Here is a 21,111-nt window from a genome sequence, read left to right on the forward strand (position 1 = left end):
ATATATGTGTGTGTGTGTGTGTGTGTGTGTGTGTGTGTGTGTGTGTGTGTGTGTGTAGTATTTTTAGTAGAGATGGGGTTTCACCATGTTGGCCAGGCTGGTCTCGAACTCCTGACCTCAGGTGATCTGCCCACCTTGGCCTCCCAAAGTGCTGGGATTACAGGCATGAGCCACTGCACCTGGCCTATATTAATATATTAAAACCTTTTATTTGACCTTAAAGTGCATATTTTCCTTCCGGTTTTAAAAGAAATGAGGGCATTTTCACGGGTCCTGGGCGCCGTGCTTCTTGCACCTAAATGGATCAGCAGCTCTGCTCTGCAGAAGCAGCAGCAGGAGATGAGATGGGGGTGGGGGTTACCACTAACTTTGATGTGGAAAGAGGCAAGCAAGCCACCAGAAGAACTGGGCAGTCATCCCCTACCATCTCCAGGAGAGCACTCTGCTAAGGAAACATTATATTCTAAGACAGAGTTTCTCAGCCTCTTGACACTATTGATGTTTTGGACTGGACGATTCTTTGTTGTGTTGTGTGTGTGGTGGCATGGGCGCTGTCCTGTGTGTGACATTATGCTAAGCAGCATCCTGGCCTTACCCATGAGATGCCAGTAGCACTCCCTCCCCCAACATCTGACAACCAAAAATGCCTCGACACTGCCAAATATCCCCTGGGGGTCAAACTGCCCCCAGTTAAGAACCACTATTGTAAGAGTATTGGTCCCCCCAAGGAAGCCCTAACTTTGGGATGGAACTGGTTGGAAAGGATGGGGAGGTGGGTGGAGTGGGTGGCACCCTGTCCTGTGTGGAGATAAAGGAAACCAGTCCCTCTCCATGGGGGCCTAGCACTGGCAAATGCTCATCCTAATTCCTTCCCAGTATACTGCTGCGAAGTCCTATGGCAGGAATGGAGGACGCCTGGCACTGCACACCAAGGAGAACCCAGGGCTAAGGTCCAGGATCCTGATATGGGGGTCTACTGATCTGGCTCTGGTTCAGTCTGCAGGATCATTTAGTTCTCAGCACAAATCAGCATTTGCTCATTCATCTCCTAACACTAGGTCCTAAAACATTTATGTAAGAGTTTTGCTTCAGCTCATCTGTTTAGGGACTGCTCACCTACTCCAGGAAGCCCTCCCTGACTCCACCGCAGCCAGCCTCAGACTAGAGAAAGTCTGCCCTTCCTCAGGGACTCCTACGGAATCATGAGCATGTTTACCATAGCCCCAAACACTCATATCATAATCCTATGATCCCTCACCCAAAAGACTGTATAGTCCCATAACTTCTCTACCTCCATCCCTAGCACATAGTGCTCTTGGCACCGATGAAACGAATGAACAAATGTACAAACCAATGACTATGGAGAATTTTTCTAACTGATTTTTTAAAATAAATCTCTAACTTTAGCTGGTTGGAACTCTTCCGAAACATCATGCCTACTCTCTTTAGACTTCTAGGGAAAAAAGGATGTACTGAGGCTGCTTGGAACACAGGTTGCACGTGGAAGAAATCTGATTTTCCTAAAGTGGTCAAAGCTGAGCCAAAGGTAGCCTGGAGGGAGCTCTGGGTCCTGAGTGCTTATGCTGAGGTTTCAGTGAATGTGTGGAGGGATCCACGAGGAACAGCGAGAAAATTCACTGTTGAGGAAAGAGGAGGGGGAGAGGGAGATGGAGTGATTGACGGATGGGTTTTGAACAGGCAAGTCAGAGAAGAGCAGCAGCAGTTGAGCCAATGTGATTCTGTCACCCCCCGGCTCAGCAACCATAAGCACCTGCCATCGCCTCTCCCAGCCTCAGTCTCCCCCTCTAGAATCTGGTCATAAGGATGCCTGCAGGCTAGCATGTGTGCAACATGTGTGCCATCCACTTGCGTGTACCCGTGAATGGGCTCACAGGGCCGTGGCCGCTCCAGCTGTGTGTGTCCTGCCAGCAGGCTCACATCGCACCCTCTCCCAGGACCTCTGGGAATTCTCAGGAAGGTGAAGGCGAGGGAGACAGCGTGATGGGGAAAAAATGTGGGCTCTAACCTACTTGTCTTTTTTTCCCCAGCAGAGCAGGAGCCAGTGTCAAAGACTGTTCACAGTCTGATGATCTCTGAATCTATCTAAGGTCTGTCTATAGCAACGTGGACCATTGGAAGGTCGTGGCAGCCACTTCTGCATCTGCTTTAAAACAGTTTTCTGGGAAATGGATCCTGAGGGTCCACATGAAAAAAAAAAAATTAGAACATAGAACCGGGAGAAATCTTGCCTTCCCTGAGAACAACTTGTCCTTCCCTTGTGAAGACAGTGTGACCAAGAAGCCCACCAGCCAGAACTGGTGGAAAGCTCAGAGCCTGGGAGAATACTTTGAGCTCAGTATTCTGAGAAGCCCAGCCCTTCTCCGAACATACTCATTTTCTTCTCCTTTCTGTGTGCTTGGTTGTTGATCTCTATGTTATTCGCCTAATTGTTTGTAAATACGCCTTTTGTTGTAAACTTCCTCAAGTCATCTAGGCAAAGAGGGGGACATAGAAACGAACAGCAGGGATACAGGATGCTAAGAGTCCTGTGTGTCGGTGAGGAAGGGCTTAAAGACATTCACAGAAACAAGGAACAGCCCAGAGATAGCTTAGAGCAGGAGATGCCTCACCTCAGAGCATATCAGAATACGGGTAGGCCAGGCACAGTGGCTCATACCTGTAATTTCAGTGCTTTGAAAGGCCAAGGTGGGAGGATCTTCTGAGCCCAGGAGTTTGAGGCCAGTCTGGCATCATAGGGAAAATCTGTCTCTAGCAGAAAAAAAAAAAAAAAAATCAAAATATACATACATATATACATACACACGTGTGTGTGTATATGTGTGTGTGCATATATATATATATATATGAAGTACTTTTTAATCCCAGAGAATCCCTTGCTGGGAGAAGTCTGTGCCTGTGGCTCACACAGCAGCAGAAGCAAGCTTGCAAGCCCCTTTTTGGAGGAAGAATGAATTCTTCACAGAGCGCTGCCTGACATCGAGAATGGTATGAGACTATGAGCCACAACCTCCTCTTCTGGTTGGAGGAGGTGTTGGAACCGAACTGTCGATTCCTTCCTGGGCAGGGGTCGCCGCGAAGGATCACCGACACGAGATTCACAGCAGAGAGTTATTTATTACTAGCGCGCTAGGGTCCCAAGTTCTAAGTTGGCCCTGGGACCCCGACTGCTTGTTACAGGCTGTTTATATAGGCAAATACAAGTTCAAACACAGCTTAAGGCGCGAAATTCAAATAAAGCTTTAGGCGCGTGGTAATTGGGTCTGTCTATGGCCTGAGCAAGTTGTCTTATGCTAATTGGTTAGAGCAGGACCTTGAGCTTTAGGCGCGTGGTAATTGGGTCTGTCTATGGCCTGAGCAAGTTGTCTTATGCTAATTGGTTAGAGCAGGACCTTATGAGGTTTTTTCTTGGAGTTGCTGATTCCGGGAACTTCGAGGCAGGGTGGGACCCCCGGAATTGGCAGGGTGGGACCCCATGAGGTTGTTTCCCGGAATTGGCAGGGTGGGACCCTATCAGGGTGGGACCTTATTGAGGCAGGGTGGGACCCTATCCAGAGCCACCTGGTGTTAATTTTTTCTATATGAGGCCTATTTTCTAAATTTTATGAGGCCTAGTTTCAGAGGCTGTCAACTCAATGCATGGATTGTAAATTTCACCATAAGACTTGATCAAAAGAGGCATCCTGATTGAGGTTTGGCATTTTATAGTATTTTGCAGTTTACCAAGAGTTTCCAACACATCTTGCTTAGGCTGGGCACAGTGGCTCACGCCTGTAATCCCAGCACTTTGGGAGGCCAAGGCAGGTGGATCATTTATGGTCAGGAGCTCGAGACCAGCCTGGCCAACATGGTGAAACCCCATCTCTACTAAAAATACAAAAATTAGCCTGGCGTGGTGGTGCGGGCCTGTAATCTCAGCTACTTGGGAGGCTGAGGCAGGAGAATCGCTTGAACCCTGGAGGCGGAGGTTGCAGTGAGCCGAGATGGCGCCACTGCACTCCAGACAGAGCAAGACTCTGTCTCAGGAGAAAAAAAAAAAAAAAATCTCATTTAAGTCTCACCACCATCTCATTGCTTTCCTCTGACAGATGAGGAGATTGAGGCTCACTGAGGTTACAAGGCTTGTCTGAGGTCCACCAGAGGAGGAAGGTTTCACACAGGGACAAGTGGAGTCGAGGGCTGTCACCTGCAGGTGTTGCCCTGGGCATACAGGGACAGTCCTCCAGCTCCCAGGGACAGACTAGCAGAGCAGGAGGCAGCAGAGATGTGCAGAGAGCAGTAATAACAAGGCGGGGGATTCCTTGGGGGAAGGTGAATGCCTTTCCCCGTCTGACACCATCTATACCCCATACAGCCTTTCCTTCTTTCCAGCCTCCAAGGCTCACCTGACCTGGGCCCGTTTCCTCATTTCCTAACACTCCCATTCACCTGGCTCTCGCCAGTGGGCTTGTCTGGGTTTCTCCGAGTGTGGCCTCCATGGTCCTGCCTCAGTGCCTTTGCTCACCCCGGGCCCCCCTCCATCTCCACCACCTGCTTCTTGTACTCGCGGCCTCCTTGGAGGAGCTCAAGTTCCTGCCCCATCACCTTTCCTGATTCCCCAACTGCCTGTGGCCTTTATCTCTGGTGCATCCTGTACCATTTTCTCCCTTGTATCAGAGATATGTTTTAGATGCCGCCTCTTCCTGCTTTTGCCTAGCTGGGTCATAAGCTTTCAGGGTCGGGAAGCTGCCTTCCCCCAGTTTATAACTCTAGGAGGTTCCAGCAGAGCCATGTGCTCCCAAAAACCAGCAGCATCTCAGAACGGTGACTTTGTCATCTGGGTGCTGATCTGAGGCTGTGAGAAAAACAGCAGGAAGAAAGGCCGCTGAGGAGGAGAGGGATAGGTGCCCAGAACCCCCACTCTCAAGGTTGCCTCAGGGAAGCCAAAAATGTGGGAACACACAATAGTCTCCAGAAAATGGAATCAACTCATTTCCCAAGTTTTCGTGTCGTTGTTTAGGGGTTGTTTTTGGCTCCCAAGAGCTAGTGGCACCTCCGCTGAGTGACGTGAGTTCTTTGGTGCCTCCTACACTTTCTCAGAAGAGAATGTGTGTGGCTCTTTGCTGGAAGGCTGACCAGCAGCAGGCAGGGGACTGCGGCCAGGCTTCAGGGAAGCCTGAGAGCCCAGCCCGGATCGTGGGTGGTCCCTGTCCCCAGACATCTGGGCGGGGCCTGATTAGGGCTGCAGAACTGGCCCGTGCAGCAGGTATTGGCAAGAACAGAGGGTCTCCCCCTAGTCCACCCTGTTATGTTCAGGTGGCCAAAATAAGTTAGAGGGGGTGGTGGGACCAGGGCTCAGGGCCCAGCTAGAGAGACCATCAGGTGTGTCACTGTGACTTGACTTCTCTGGGCCTCAGGTCTCTCATCTGTAAAATGGGAACAGAAGTGCCTGTTTCCATTGGCTTGTTTGGAATAAAATAAAGTTCAGAAAGTGCTTAGGGCATACTGGCTGCTCGAGAAAAGTGACTTCTTTCTCTCTCTCACTTTGCTTCCATTCAGAAAAAGCTTCTGAAAAGAGAAACTGAAATGCAACCTGGAAAACAGGCCTTCAGATTCAACAGATCTACCCCGTGCATTAGGATGTTGCAAACAGGATCAGCTGCCGGGATTGCCAGGAAATCCAATCTTCCAAATCTTCCCCCCTCTTTTGTAATTTACTGTTTATTCGGGGCAGATTCTGTGTCTGTTGTGACGGTAACCACAGGTGACACTAAGGGGCACTAAGGCTGGAGGTGGGGAGGGAGTGCTGCCCAGGTCTCATCTGATCTAAAGCATGAGGCTAGGCCTTAGCACTAAGAAAGAGTCAGGGCAGTAGGACCTCCCGCAGCCCTTCTCGCTGCTCCCCTGTTCAGGGCAGTAGGACCTCCCACCAGCCCTTCTCGCTGCTCCCCTGTTCAGGGCAGTAGGACCTCCCCCCAGCCCTTCTCGCTGCTCCCCTGTTCAGGGCAGTAGGACCTCCCCCCAGCCCTTCTCGCTGCTCCCCTGTTCAGGGCAGTAGGACCTCCCCCCAGCCCTTCTCGCTGCTCCCCTGTTCAGGGCAGTAGGACCTCCCCCCAGCCCTTCTCGCTGCTCCCCTGTTCAGGGCAGTAGGACCTCCCCCCATCCCTTCTCGCTGCTCCCCTGTTCAGGGCAGTAGGACCTCCCCCCATCCCTTCTCGCTGCTCCCCTGTTCAGGGCAGTAGGACCTCCCCCCAGCCCTTCTCGCTGCTCCCCTGTTCAGGGCAGTAGGACCTCCCCCCATCCCTTCTCGCTGCTCCCCTGTTCAGGGCAGTAGGACCTCCCCCCAGCCCTTCTTCCTGCTCCCCTGTTCAGGGCAGTAGGACCTCCCCCCATCCCTTCTCGCTGCTCCCCTGTTCAGGGCAGTAGGACCTCCCCCCAGCCCTTATTGCGGCTCCCCATCTTTCTCTCCCTCTGTCTCCCACCGGGCCTCACCGAGGAAGTGGAGTGCTCAAGGCTGGTGACGGCAGAGTTCATGGCAACTGGGGTCTTCTCCTTCTGGCTTCCTCTGGGGAAGCAGGGCAGGGAAGACACACACACACACACGCACACACACACACACACACACACACACACACACACACACTCTCCCGCAGGAGACGGAGATTAACTTCTCTAGGCACAACTCTACACACACACACACACACACACACACACACACACACACACTCTCTCCCGCAGGAGACGGAGATTAACTTCTCTAGGCACAACTCTACACACACACACACACACACACACACACACACACACACACACACACACACACACTCCCGCAGGAGACGGAGATTAACTTCTCTAGGCACAACTCTGCACCGAGGGCGGGTCCTGGGACTGCCCAGGCAGCCCCCAGGAGGGAGGGGCCTCCAGCTCCTACCTGCCTGCTCATCTCTAACAGGCTGCCGTTCCAGCCTGTCCTGCAGGGAACCAAGGTGCATTCGGTTGCAGGAAATGTTTCATAAGTTTTGGTAGCTGCAGAGGAGTTAATGATCCCCCACAGCACTCAGGAAACCAAGCGGAGGACAGCCCATCAGGGTGTGGCAGAAGAGCACTTTCTGGAAACCAGGTTCGAGGGGACAGAAAAAGAGGGGGATCTGGCTGGAAAATAGAGACTTTTCCATTTTCAAAGCTGATTCCTTGTGACTGGTTGAGCTGAATGGAAATCGTTGCAAAATAGCTGGAACAGCCTGACCCCTGCGATGCCTAATGAGATGATTAACAAGGAAGATTACTCCTTGTCCTGGCCACAGCCGCTAAGGCTCATGGGTACGGCAAAGGCCTCACAAGGCTCAGGTGAGAGCCTGAGAGACAAATGCTTCCAACCCTTTGTGCTTGTTTCCCAAAGACCCAGAAACACCTGATAATCTGCCTTCTAAAGAGAGAAGTCCAGGAAGGTGTAGTTTCGCTGATTCTGCACAGAACACTTGAAAGCCCCTCCTCAAAAGCTCTTGATCAAACCCCACTTCATGAAGTCCAAAGCAAGCAAATACCAGCTCCTCATGGTGGCAGAATGTTCTGGAAAGGGTGGCACTGGCTCCCAAGGCTCAGGAAGCACATGGCAGGACCCACATAAAAGTCAATGGGATTTGGTCCAAAAGGAAGCCCCAAAGAACATGACGATGAGATTGTGGAAGGAAAAGAAATCTTGGTACCCCCAAATCACTAAGCCAAGGACAAAGTCAAGCTGGGCACCGCCTCGGGCAAACCTGCCTCCCATGTGTTTCCTAAATAAGATAGCTGCAAAGATAAAAACGCTGCATACCTCACTCGCAATTTGCCTACAAGGAAACTCCTAGTGGACCTCAAGATCTTTACCCTAAGACAGCTCTGTGGAATTTCACCCTAGCAGTATGAACTGATGTCTCATCTTCATAGATGTGGGACAGAAAGTCATCCCTCTGCTCACTGGAGACAAATGCATGTCTGATTGCTTCCTCTGCCCTATCATTTATGTAAAAATGCAGATTCTGGCTGGGTTCACACCTGTAATCCCAACACTTTAGGTGGCCCAGGCTGGTGGATCATTTGAGGTCAGAAGTTCGAGACCAGCCTGGCCAACACAGCAAAACTCCATCTATGCTAAAAATAAAAAATTAGTTGGATGTGGAACCGCACACCTGTAGTCCCAGCTACTTGGGAGGCTGAGGCAGGAGAATTGCTGGAACCCTGGAGGCGGAGATTGCAGTGAGCTGAGATTGTTCCACTGTACTCCAGCCTGGGCAACAGAGCAAGGCTCTGTCTCAAAAAAGAAAAAAAAAATGTGGACTCACTGAGCCAAACTAAATTATGTATTCAGTGAAAGGCTGATCAAGGACTCAAAACAAAGCAACTTTTGTCTCTTATCTATCCCCTATGACCTGGAACCCGTCACACCCCCCACCATGTCCCCCTAAAATGTATAAAACCACCTTGGGTACATGTCCTCAGGACCTCCTGAGGCTATGTCACAGGCACGTTCTTAACCTTGGCAAAATACACTTTCCAAGTTGATTGAGGAGACCTGTCTTAGATATTTGAATTCAAAAGAGGTTTGAAGAGGAAGACAGATGAGGCTCGGGCTGTGACAGAAAAACCAAGATGAAGAGACAGTCAAAAGCCGCTAAGTCACTGACTGTTACTGAACACGGCTTTGTACACTGTGCTCTGCCTTTACATGGACTGTTTTATTTCATCTTCATGACACACCTGGCATTCACATCTTTATTTATAGATTAAGAAATTCAGACAACCAGGCACAGTGGCTCACGTCTGTAATCCCAGCACTTTGGGAGGCCGAGGCAGATTGATCATTTGAGGCCAGGAGTTCAAGACCAGCCTGGCCAACATGGTGAAACCCTGTCTCTACTAAAAATACAAAAATTAGTCAGGCGTGGAGGTGCACGGCTGTAGTCCCAGCTACTCAGGAGGCTGAAGCAGGAGAATCACTTGAATCCGGGAGGTGGAGGTTGCAGTGAGCTGAGATTGTGCCACTGCACTCCAGCCTGGGTGACAGAGTGAGACTCTGTCTCAAAAAAAAAAAAAAGAAAGAAATTCAGATGTTCTTGAGTTACGTTTTTGTTCAAGGTTCATAATAAATGTGGGAGCTGAGATTGAAACCTAGGCGGTTCCACAGCCCATAACATACAGAGGATGGTGAGTGAAGACACCACCCTCTGGGCCTGGGCAGGGGCTCCGGAGGAGATGGCCCACGGCCCAGAGAGGTTCTGATTGAGGTTCAGCAAGTGTGGCCATGGAGGAAGCGTGGATCCTCCACCATCGTGCTTCGGGCCCCACTTTCACCCCAGAAGTAAGATGGGAACTGCTGGGTGTCAGGAAGTCAGGAGCTCCTGCCGCTATGGAGTTCCCCTGAAAACAATAAGACTGCAATCCCCTGGGCCGGGCGAGTTGCCAGGCCAGGACTAGGAGCAGGGCCAACGTCCACTGGTTGCTGTGGGAAGGCCTGGCCAGCCTGCACCAGAGTAATGAGCCACTCCACTGCCCATCACAGTCCCCCACCCTCGCAGGCCAGCCAGCAACGTGTGTCCCAACTGCTGCACATGCTGTTTCTCTGGCCTTATTGACCACATCCAAAGGTGGAGTTTCTGGCAAAGGGGTCTGGAAAGGCCTCTCCTATATCATTTTAAAGGGACTTAACCCAAGCCTGCTTCGGGGTGCCACCCTGACCAGGGGCAAGGTGATAGGTAAAACCCTATCCCAACTCAGGTTAGTTTTATGCCAGAGTTTGGCCACTGTCTTTGTTAAAGAGTGGTTTATCTTGTCTGTCGTGCTCATTGACTGTGGTCTCTATGATGAATGTAGTTTTCATTTGCTCTGTAATCCTTGACTTACCTTTTGGGTAACTTCTGAAATGAAAGAAGGACTGCTGTCACTCTGTGTAGTGCATGGGAGTCCGAACTTGGGAATGATTTTCTGGAATAATGTCTTAGCTGCTTCTGTGGTTCTTTTGGACTTGGTGGGGTATGTTTTTACCCAACCTGAAAAGGTGTCTATAAATACCAGCAGCGCCGGGCACAGTGGCTCACACCTGTAATCCCAGCACTTTGGGAGGCCGAGGCAGACAGATCGCTTGAGGTCAGCAGTTCGAGACCAGCCTGGCCAACATGGTGAAAACCCATCTCTACTGAAAGTACAAAAGTTAGCTGGGCATGGTGGCACGCACCTGTAGTCCCAGCTACTTGGGAAGTTGAGGCACAAGAATCGCTTGAACCTGTGGGGCAGAGGTTGTAGTGGGCCAAGATCGAGCCACTGCACTCCAGCCTGGGCAACAGAGCAAGATTCCATCTCAAAAAAATACCAGGAGGAGTTTATGTCACTGGCTGTAGGCATCTGAGTGAATTCCACCTGCCACTCTTTAAAAGGGCACAGTCCTTTGTGTTGCATTCCTCTGTTGGCAGGATTATGTTCAGTCTTGGGGTTCTTTTTGGTGCACAAAACATACCCCTGTGTAATTTTCTGAAGAGCTTTCCAAAGGTGGGGGCCCCTGAGATATGGCCACACAAGGTCTGCAAGGGTGCCTCTCTCATAGTGTGTTCTTTCCTGCAAATGTTTTAAAGCTGGATAGACCAGGGCCTCGGGGAGTAAGACTGTTCCCTAAGCATCCGTTTTCCAGAATGAATCTGAGTCTGTTTTATCAAATCCCTAGTCCCCAGGCACGCTTCTTGTCTTGCTCAGTGTAACAGGGTTTGAAATCTGACAAGTCCAAATGGGGAATTAAAGCTCCCGGCAGCTGCCTAATTTCCTTTAGTTGTCAATAAGTCATCTTCTTGGTGCCTGGGGCAATGCATAATGGAGGTCTGCGTGAGCAGAGCAGCCGCCTCTCATAGAGCTAAAATTTTCACTGGGTGTTTAATGTCTTTATTTCCTAATGTCAGGAGGCCTCTCTCTTTCCAGATGGTCCCATGAGCATGCACTACCACGAAGGCATACTTAGAATCAGTGTAACCACTTTCCCTTGGATAGCTCCATGGGCCTGGTGAGGGCAATTAGCTCAGCCTTTTGTGCAGAGGTACCAGCAGGAAGGGCAAGGGCTTCTTTTGCCCGGTTGATAGTTACCATGGCATACCTGGCTTGGCGCTGTCCATCCTCCATGAAACTGCTCCCACTGGTGTAGAGTTCTCGATCTCTGGCTGGTCTACCAGGTCTGGTCTGCTGGAATAGACTGCATAAAGATTTTTTGTTTTGTTTTGTTTTTGAGACTGAGTCTCACTCTGTCCCCCAGGCAGGTGTGCAGTAGTGCAATCTTGGCTCACGGCAACCTGGGCTCAAGCAATCCTCATGCCTCAACCTCTCGAGTAGCTGGAATTACAGGCATGCACCACCACACCTGGCTAATTTTTGTATTTTTAGTAGAGACAGGGTTTCACCATGTTGCCCAGGCTGGTCTCAAACTCCTGGGCTCAAGCAATCCACCCTCCTCGGCCTCCCAAAGTGCTGGGATTACAGAGGTGAGCCACCTTGCTTGGCCTGCATTAAGGATTTTTAAACAGCCATGCTGTAAATCAGAATTGGGTCCTGTAGCTGGGAGCAGTGTAGTGGGGTTTCGAGGTGTGGTAGTTTGCAAGGTAACCTTTGGGTCATCCAAGAGAATGGCCTGGTATTTGCCCATTTGCCCTGCAGTGAGCCATAATCTCCCTTTTGTTTTAGTAAAGTCAATACCTGGTGGGGCACAAACACTGTAACTGACTGTCCCAGGGAAAATTTTTCTACCTCTTGCAAAACTATACAGGTAGCTACCACAGTCTGAAGGCAGGTTGGCCATGCCTTGGTTGTCTGATTCAATTGCCTAGAGAAATAGGCTATGGATTGCAGTGTGCCTCCTGCATTTGAATTAACCTGCCCAAATTGACTCCTTGTGTTTTATGGATATAAGGTTTGAATGGCTGCTGGTGGCCTGGTATCCCCAGTGCTGGGGTTGTTATTAATTTATCCTTAAAGGGGCTCTGAGTCTAGTCCCTTTAAGGCTTTCTAAAGTGGTTTGGCCATCAGTCCAAAATTAGAATCCAGATCCCACAGAAACAGGTCATTTCCAGGAATCCATGCAATTGCCTCCTCTTCCCCAGGGTTTTGATGGCTGCGATTGCCTGTTTTCAATCAGTCATTTGGCTTCTCTTGTCTAGCCTTAACTTGGAGCCATGATAAATGACCTTTTGTTTGCAAATGTGAGCTTTCTGCTAGGATATCTTATATCCACAGGGGATACCTTTTACCTACACTGAGCCAGTTGATTTAGGACTAGAATAGCGATAGGTACTTCTCATAATCAGGGTTATCCACATATTGTAACAAAATTCCTTCATCTAGTTGCAAGTCTCTAATCTCTTGCCAGTATTTCCCCCAAAACAGTGGGAGAGTTTTTGAACTGCTGAAGCAGTACTATTCAACAATATTGGAAAGTCACTTTGGTCTCCAGGTCTTTTTTTTTTTTTTTTTTTGAGACGGAGTCTGGCTCTGTCGCCCAGGCTGGAGTGCAGTGGCCGGATCTCAGCTCACTGCAAGCTCCGCCTCCCGGGTTCGGGCCATTCTCCTGTCTCAGCCTCCTGAGTAGCTGGGACTACAGGCGCCCGCCACCTCGCCCGGCTAGTTTTTTGTATTTTTTAGTAGAGACGGGGTTTCACCGTGTTAGCCAGGATGGTCTCCATCTCCTGACCTAGTGATCCGCCCGCCTCGGCCTCCCAAAGTGCTGGGATTACAGGCTTGAGCCACCGCACCCGGCCGGTCTCCAGGTCTTAACATTTAAAAGTGAATAACTGGTGAGCTGGTTCCTCAATTGGAAAACAGAGAAGATCATCTTTAAGGCCCAACACAGAAAACCATCTGTAGTTTCCAAGTATGGCAGTTAGTAAAGTAGAAAGGTTACACGCAGTTGGGTGAACATCCTGGTCTATCTCATTAGTTGCTCTTAAATTCTGGACAAAGCAGTATGCATCACAGTGTGACCTTTTTACAGGCAGAATGAGGGTATTATATGGGAACCTGCAAGGATGAATTAGCCCATTCCTTTAAAAGTTTTGGAAAATTGGTTGTGTTTCTTTTAAGGCCTTCTTTTTTAGTGGGTTTTGTTTTTCTGGGTCACCTTAGCTCTTTATTTAATTATATATGCACTGGCCGCACATTTTTAGTTTTTCCCAAAGTTCTATCTGCCACAACTACTCACTTTTTTTGTAGATTTCTGGAGGGAAAAGTTTTTCCTCCTTTTTTTAGAGGGTAAGCAACATCTGTAACCAAAGTGCTTACTGTGGGGGAACCTGCAAGCATCACTGCTGTTCCTCAGGGAAGAAGGCTACTTGAGCATTTAATTTACATTGTAGGTGTTGGAACCGAACTGTCGATTTCCTCCTGGGCAGGGGTCGCCGCGAAGGATCACCGACACGAGATTCACAGTGGAGAGTTGTTTATTACTAGCGCACTAGGGTCCCAAGCTCTAAGTTGGCCCTGGGACCCCGAGTGCTTGTTACAGGTTGTTTATATAGGCAAACACAAGTTCAAACACAGCTTAGCGCGCGAAATTCAAATAAAGCTTTAGGCGCGTGGTAATTGGGTCTGTCTATGGCCTGAGCAAGGTATCTTGTTCTGATTGGTTGGGGCGGGACCTTAGGAGGTTCTTTCCTGGAATTGCTGATTCCGGGAACATCGGGGACATTGAGTCAGGGTGGGACCCCATGAGGTTATCAGGGTGGGACCTCATGAGGCTATCAGGGTGGGACCTCATGAGGTTATCAGGGTGGGACCCCATGAGGCTATTTCCCGGAATTGTCTTTCTGTTTGGGTTCTGGGAACATCGGGGGGCTATCCGTGGCCATCTGGGGTTTAAGTTTCATGATGGCCAAGCTTTCTAAATTTTATGAGGCTTAGGAATTATGAGGCCTAGTTTCATTCCCTCCTCTTTTTGTGATAGAGGCTCAATCTTGAGCCTCTTCTTTAGTCCTGAGGGTCTGGTATTGTTGGGTCAGAACCATAGTATGTACTATGTTTAATCTATTTTTAATAAGGGCGAGTAAACGGTTAAGTATGCACGGCCCGAAAGTCAAGATGAGCGTGAGCAGGATGAGGGGTCCTAAGATGGTGGAGATTAGGGTGCTAAACCAAGGGGATCGGTTGTACCAATTTTTAAACCAACTTTGTTGAGATTCTTTCTCTTTTTTTTTCTTGTCTAATCTTTTTTTTAGTTTTGCCATAGAATCTTTAACTACTCCTGAATGATCTGCATAAAAACAACATTGCTCTTTCAGGGCTGCACAGAGCCCGCCCTCTTTCAGAAAGACAATTTTTAGTCCTCGTCGGTTTTGTAATACAACTTTAGACAGAGAAGTCAAGGACTCTTTAAGTTTTGTGATAGATTGTTCTATGGCTCTAAGGTCTTTATCTATGGCTACTTTAAGTTGTTGCAGATGATGGTTACCATGCACTAGGGCTGCTGTCCCAGTGCCAACTCCAGCCGCTACCCCAATTCCTAACATGACGGCGAGGGTGAGGGAGATAGGTTCTCTCTTTGGTCTAGTATGAGTTTTTTGCTCATACCGGAGATCAAAGGAGTCTCCAGAGTGATAGTATACTCGGGGAACAACTTGTACCAATACGCAATAGTGGGTGCCGCTGTTAAAAACGGCTGTGGATACACAGGGGGTGAGCCCAGTGTTGCAAGCCCACCAGTCCGTCTCGGAGGGGACCAAATAGTGATTGGAGCTGGGTACTGTCAAGGTTACATTACAAAGATGCTGATGACTAGGGGGCACTTGGCCTATGCAGGTTCCCGACCCAGAAACCTCAGCCAGGGTTAGTTTTCTTTGTTGTTCCCACGCGCATCCAGTAGGATTGGCAGAGTTAGTGAAATTATTAGTGGAGGCGATGCCTTCATAGTAAGGGGGGCCTGTTGCCAGACATAGCCAGCAAGAGGAGGTAAATTCTGGCTTTGTCTGGTTTAAAGCGAAATAGGAGCCCTTTATGAGATTTAGGAGCCTGTCACCTATTCCCAGGTCAAGGGGCCCGCGGGTGACGTTTTGGGCTGAGGGTGTGTATTTAGAGGAGGTGGAGATTAAGGGCGGGGAAGTGCTTTTAGGAGCTCTTGGTTGGGGCTCTCTCGGTGCAGGAACCAGGGGCTTCCTTGTTTCTGATAAAACTTGGTTTGGTCCTACTGCGACAGGGGCTGTGATAGGGTTGACTATTAATTTGATTTGGATAGGGATTTCATACAGTGGCTTTTGGTATAAATATAGGCCCCATGTTAACCCGGATATCCAACAGTTATCAGATTTTGCTGCATCTTTAAACTTGATGCGGACCAGATTGCAAGTTTTTGAATATCGGGTTCCGGTGCAGCGCTGGACAAAGGACATGGTTATATACCAGGGTTTCGTGGCCCATTTCCATTTTTTATTATTAGTAGTTACACAGGACCAACTAGTGTAAAACAGGGCATTTATTTTTTCACAAGTTTTTTTCATTTTTTCTGTCCTGAATCCAGGACAGGCATAAAACCCGTTCTGGCTTACGGACACCCTTCTAGCCTGTTTTCTCCATTCTCCCCCTTCCATGTCATCTATCCTTGCTATTTTGTCTAGGTTGAAATAGAGGTCAGGGAACCAAGTCCCCATAGGAGTAATTTTTGAGGTTTTACCTAAGACCTCATGAGTACTAAAATCAGTTACCTGCCAGGTCAGGTTATATGGCCGGTGGGGGTTATTACTGCCAGCGATGCAGGGAAGGAGGGCTAGTAATAAGCAAGGGGCTAGATACGAGAGAGTCTTATCTTGAGCGGGTCCTCGGAGCGTCGGAGTCTCCATGTTTCAGGTGGTGTTGGTCCGGGTGTCCCTGGAGCGACCTTGGCGTGGGATGCGTGGATCTAAGTGGAGATTCCGTCAACCTTTATGGCTGTGGGCGTGGTCAGGAGAACAATGTAGGGTCCTTTTCATTGAGGCTTTAGTTCTTGAGTGCGGTGCCGTCTAACGTAGACAGAGTCTCCCACCTGGAAGGGGTGACTGGTCTGTGGATGTCCTGGTTGGTACAGTTCTGTCAAGGGGGCCCAGATTTGGGCCTGTACTGCTTGGAGTCCTTTTAGCCGGGCCTGTAGGTCAGTCTTAGGATCGGAGAGGGAGAAGGAGTTAAGTAAGGTTGACAAAGGGGGAGGTCCTCCGTAGAGGATTTTATATGGAGTGAGCCCAAAACGGTTAGGCGTATTTTGGGCCCTTAACAGAGTTAAGGATAGGAGGCGTCTCCAATCTTTTAAACCAGTCTCTAAGGTCAATTTAGTAAGGGTCTCTTTTATTGTTCTATTTATTTTTTTTACCTGTCCTGAGTTCTGGGGTCTATAGGCACAATGTAATTTCCAATTAATCCCCAATATCCTGGCGAGCCCCTGACTTACCTGAGAAACGAAGGCCGGCCCGTTATCTGACCCAATTACCTTGGGAAGTCCGAATCTAGGAAAGATTTCTTCCAGAATTTTTTTGGCTACTATGTGTGCCGTTTCTTGCTGGGTGGAGTAGGCTTCTACCCATCCTGAAAAGGTATCTACAAACACCAGTAAATACTTATATCCAGCATAGTGAGGTTTTACTTCAGTGAAGTCTATTTCCCAATAGACTCCTGGGCGATTACCACGAGTTCGTTTCCCTTCTGGCACTCGGGTAGCCCCAGCATTTACCTGTTGACAGACCTTACAGGCAGATGTCACTTGTTCTACAAGGGTACTTGCCTTTGGGATTAGAAAGTTAGTTTTTTTAATCAGTAATTTTAGCTTTCGATTACTCAAGTGTGTCCAGGCATGCATCTGCTGGATCATTGCCAGGGCCTCCTTTTGGGGAAGGACTATTTTTCCTCCTTTTTCCCAGTTTTTAGTGTCTTTGTTTTCTATAGCCCCTATGGCTTTTGCTTCTTCCTGGTCTTCTGGGTTATAAGTATGTTCAATAGTTATGTGGCTGGTTTCGTCAGGTTCTGTGGCTAGGGTCAGTACTTCCACCATGGCGGCTTGCCTGGCCACTTGGTCAGCCTGTCTGTTTCCTACTGCGACTGGATCCTGTCCTTTCTGATGCCCGGGGCAGTGAATTATAGCCACTTCTTGAGGAAGAAAAAGGGCTTTTAATAAGGCAATTATTTCAGCTTTGTTCTTGATTTCCTTTCCTTCTGAGGTTAGGAGACCTTTTTTTTTTATAAATACTTTCATGAGTATGAGCCGTTGCAAAGGCATACCGGCTATCAGTATAAATGTTAGCTTTCTTTCCCTTGGACAGCTCTAGGGCCTTGGTTAGTGCTATTAACTCAGCCTTCTGTGCAGACGTGCCAGGAGGTAGTGATTGTGCCCAAATGGTGTTGTGGCCATCTACTACCGCCGCTCCCGCCCTCCGGGTACCTGAGTCAAGGTAACTGCTGCCGTCTGTGTACCAAGTGTGATCCGCGTCTGGGAGTTCTTGGTCTTTAAGGTCTTCCCGTGTTCCATGGGTCTCAGCCAGTATTTGCCGACAATCGTGTGGGCTTAGTTGGTCTTCTGGTACTGGCAGCAGCGTGGCAGGGTTTAAGGTGACCGGAGGGCCAAACTGGACGCGGTCCGCGTCCAGTAGGAGGGCCTGGTAGTGAGTTAGGCGTGCGTTGGTTATCCACCGGTCCGGGGGCTGCCGCACTATGGCCTCTAGGGCATGTGGGGTAATAACAGTTAGTGGCTGCCCAAGGGTTAACTTAGCAGAGTCCTTGACCAGCATAGCGGTGGCTGCCATGATGCGAAGACATGGGGGCCAGCCGGCCGCACAGGGTCCAGCTTTTTAGACAGGTATGCTACCGGTCTTTTCCAAGGCCCTAATTTTTGGGTCAGGACTCCTTTGGCAATTCCTTGCCTCTCATCCAGGAAGAGGGTAAAGGGCTTTGAGGTATCTGGTAACCCAAGGGCTGGAGCAGACAAGAGGGCCTTTTTTAGTGCCTCAAAAGCCAATTGATGCTCTGCCCGCCAGGTGAAAGGGGTGCTCTCCTTGGTGAGTGCATAAAGGGGGGCGGCCATTTCAGCAAAACCGGGTATCCACAAGGACAGAACCCAGCAGTTCCCAAGAATTCACGTACCTCCCTGGGATTTCGTGGTGGTGGAAGGCGAGCCACTGTCTCTATACGCCCAGGGGTGAGCCACCTTTTTTCTTCACTCAGGATATACCCCAGATATGTTACCTTGGTCTGACAGAGCTGTGCCTTCTTGGCGGATGCCCGGTATCCTTTTTTACCCAGTGCCTGGAGTAGATGCCTGGTACCTTGTATACAGGTTTCTTTTGTAGGAGTAGCCAAGAGGAGGTCATCCACATACTGGAGTAGGGTCACTTCTGGATTTTGGGTCCGGAAGTCGGTCAGGTCTCGATGAAGAGCCTCATCGAAGAGAGTGGGAGAGTTCTTGAATCCTTGGGGAAGCCGGGTCCAGGTCAATTGGCCCGAAATTCCTTTTTCAGGATCCTTTCACTCAAAGGCAAAGAGTTCTTGGCTTTGGGGGGCCAGAGGTAAACAGAAGAAAGCATCTTTTAAATCTAATACTGTACACCAGTTATAGCCTGGTTTTAAGGTGCTGAGTAAGTTGTAAGGATTGGGGACCGTGGGATGGATGTCCATGGTTCTTTTGTTAATTTCTCTTAAGTCTTGGACAGGCCTGTAATCCTGAGTACCAGGCTTTTTTACTGGCAGAAGAGGAGTGTTCCAAGGCGAGCGACAAGGTCGCAACACTCCGAGTTCTAGAAATTTGTTAATGTGCTGCCGAATTCCTATATGAGCCTCTCGGCTCATGGGATATTGCTTGATAGACACGGGCACCGCCATGGGCTTTAAATCAATTATGATTGGGGCTTGATACTTGGCCCGCCCGAGTCCTCCCGTTTCCGCCCAAGCTTGGGGAAAATCTTGCAACCAAACATCAGGGAGGCTAGTGATGACCGGAGCGTCAAAAAGCCGATATTTATCTTGTAGAGACACAGTTAAGATTTGGATGGGCTGACTGTCCCGATCTAATACCTGGGCCCCTGTCTCGGAGAAATGGATTTGGGCTCCGAGCTTGGTCAGAAGATCTCGCCCTAGGAGGGGTACGGGCATTCAGGTACCACCAAGAAGGAATGTGTCACCATTCCTCGTCCAAGATTAACTGTCTGGTGGTTAGTCCACTTGTGCAATTTTCCCCCTGTTGCCCCCTGGACCCAGGATGTGCGGGAAGACAGGGGCCCGTCTGCCTTTGTCAAAACTGAATGTTGGGCACCTGTGTCCACCAAGAAGGTGGTGGGGTGCCCCCCTACAGAGAGAGTTAGCCGGGGCTCGGGGGGGGCTCCAGAGCCTTGACACCCCTATTCGCTATCTTCACCTAGAGTGAGGACAGCGGCAGGTTTCTTTTGGTCTTTAGGACGCTTGGGGCAATCTTTGATCCAATGTCCCCGTTCTTTGCAGTAGGCACACTGGTCTTTTTCCACTTTTGGCCGCCTCCGCTTCTCTCCCTCTCTCCCTGGTCCTTTTTCTCTTACAACTGCTGCCAGGATTTTTGTTAAATGCTTATCCCTCACTCGGTCCCTACGATCCTCTCGCTCCATCTGTTCCTTCGCTAACCTGGCTTCCCTTTCCTCAGGGGTTTCTCTCTTATTATACACTTTTTCTGCCTCCCTAACCAATTCCTGTAATCCATAGGTTTGGATCCCATCTAGCCTTTGGAGTTTTCCTTTGATATCTAATGCAGCTTGGTCTATGAATGCCATAGCTATGGTAGCCTTATGTTCTAGGGCCTCTGGATCGAATGGGGTATACATTCGGAACCCTTTCAGAAGCCTTTCCATGAAGGCTGCCGGGCTTTCGTCCCTTTCCTGAGTTATGGTCCTTACCTTGGCCAAATTTGTGGGGCGCTTTCCTGCCCCTTTGAGACCCGCCAACAGAGCCTGGCGATAGATTCGGAGACTCTCCCTACCTGGTGCCGTCCCAGTCCGGGCGGGTGAGGGGAAATCCCTCGTCTATTTCATTGGGAAGTTGGGTTGGGAGGCCTCCTGGTCCTGGCACATTTTTCAGGGCCTCCAGGAGGACTCACTGCCTTTCTTCAGTGGCTAGGAGGACCTGCAAGAGTTGCTGGCAATCATCCCAAGTGGGCTGGTGAGTGAGGAGAATGGATTCTATTAACGCGGTTAGGGCCTGGGGGTCTTGGGAAAAGGAAGGGTTATGGGTTTTCCAGTTGTAGAGGTCAGAGGCAGAGAAGGGCCAGTACTGGACTGTGCGATTGACGGTACGGAGGGGAAAAAGGGAGGATTGCCAAGTGGAAGGGCCATCTGGGTCCTCAGTCCGCCGCAAGCGGAGACGAGGAGGTGTCGGTGGCGGCGTCCGAGGGGTGAGTTTGGGCGGGGCTGGAGAAGGAGACAGGGTGGAGGGAGGGGCCGAGGGAGAAGCTGGAGAAAGGGTAGGGGCCGAGGCGGTAGAGGAAAGAGCTGGGGACAAGACAGGGGGCAAGGGTGAAGCATAAGGTGGAGGTCTCAGAAGGGGGTTTTGAGGTGGAGGAGGCAGGGGGTCAAGAAGGAGGAGATCCCTCTGGGGTTCATCTGGGAGGACTGGCTTATGCGGGTCCGGATTCCGATTCTTCGGGGCTTCTAAGGCAAGGAGGGTAGATTGGGATGGGGAAGGGGAATGGAGGAAGGGTTTCACCCAAGAGGGAGGACTTCGGACCAGATCCTCCCAAGTAATTATGTAGGCCACCTGGTCTGGGTGTCCGAGTGGCCCAGGATCCATCACTTTTGCTTTAACCTGCAAGATAATTGAGAGGTTAAATGTTCCGTCCCGGGGCCACTCTCCATGGAGGGTTGGCCATTCGGACGAGCAGAATGTTTTCCATTGTCCCTTACGGACTTCTACAGAGAGGTGGTGGGCTCGAGCCCGGACGTCAGGGAAGTGAGTCAGGGTCAGAGACAAAAGAGTCATCAACGTTTGTCCCATTTCGTCCATGTATAACAAGGACAAAACGAAAGTAACAAAAACAAAGACCAGACAAGTAAGGAGAAGCCGCGCGGCCAGAGAGTGGCGCCACAAGATCACAAAATATTCAGACGGCAGGGGCGACCTGCCTACAGATTTAAGGAGGCTGAC

The 21,111-nt window shown here is 49.8% G+C and overlaps 1 protein-coding gene and 1 long non-coding RNA gene across 2 annotated transcripts in view; one reads left to right on the forward strand and one right to left on the reverse strand.

Moving 5' to 3' along the window:
* The window catches only part of LOC144339976 (uncharacterized), a 69,664-nt gene extending 62,815 nt beyond the window's left edge, over window positions 1–6,849 (reverse strand). The window contains exons 1-2 of the long non-coding RNA XR_013415626.1: window positions 6,490–6,849; window positions 2,678–2,769 (exon numbers count right to left, since the gene is read on the reverse strand). This is a non-coding gene — a long non-coding RNA (uncharacterized LOC144339976). The remainder of the gene's footprint in view (window positions 1–2,677; window positions 2,770–6,489) is intronic.
* A 7,685-nt stretch (window positions 6,850–14,534) lies between these two features.
* The window catches only part of LOC144339977 (uncharacterized), a 359,243-nt gene continuing 352,666 nt past the window's right edge, over window positions 14,535–21,111 (forward strand). Inside the window, exon 1 of the mRNA XM_077997472.1 lies at window positions 14,535–14,780. Coding sequence (XP_077853598.1) covers window positions 14,550–14,780 — 231 coding nt within the window. The 5' untranslated portion in view covers window positions 14,535–14,549. The remainder of the gene's footprint in view (window positions 14,781–21,111) is intronic.

Source organism: Macaca mulatta, chromosome 3 (assembly GCF_049350105.2).
Source record: "Macaca mulatta isolate MMU2019108-1 chromosome 3, T2T-MMU8v2.0, whole genome shotgun sequence".
In the NCBI taxonomy this organism is placed as follows: domain Eukaryota; kingdom Metazoa; phylum Chordata; class Mammalia; order Primates; family Cercopithecidae; genus Macaca; species Macaca mulatta.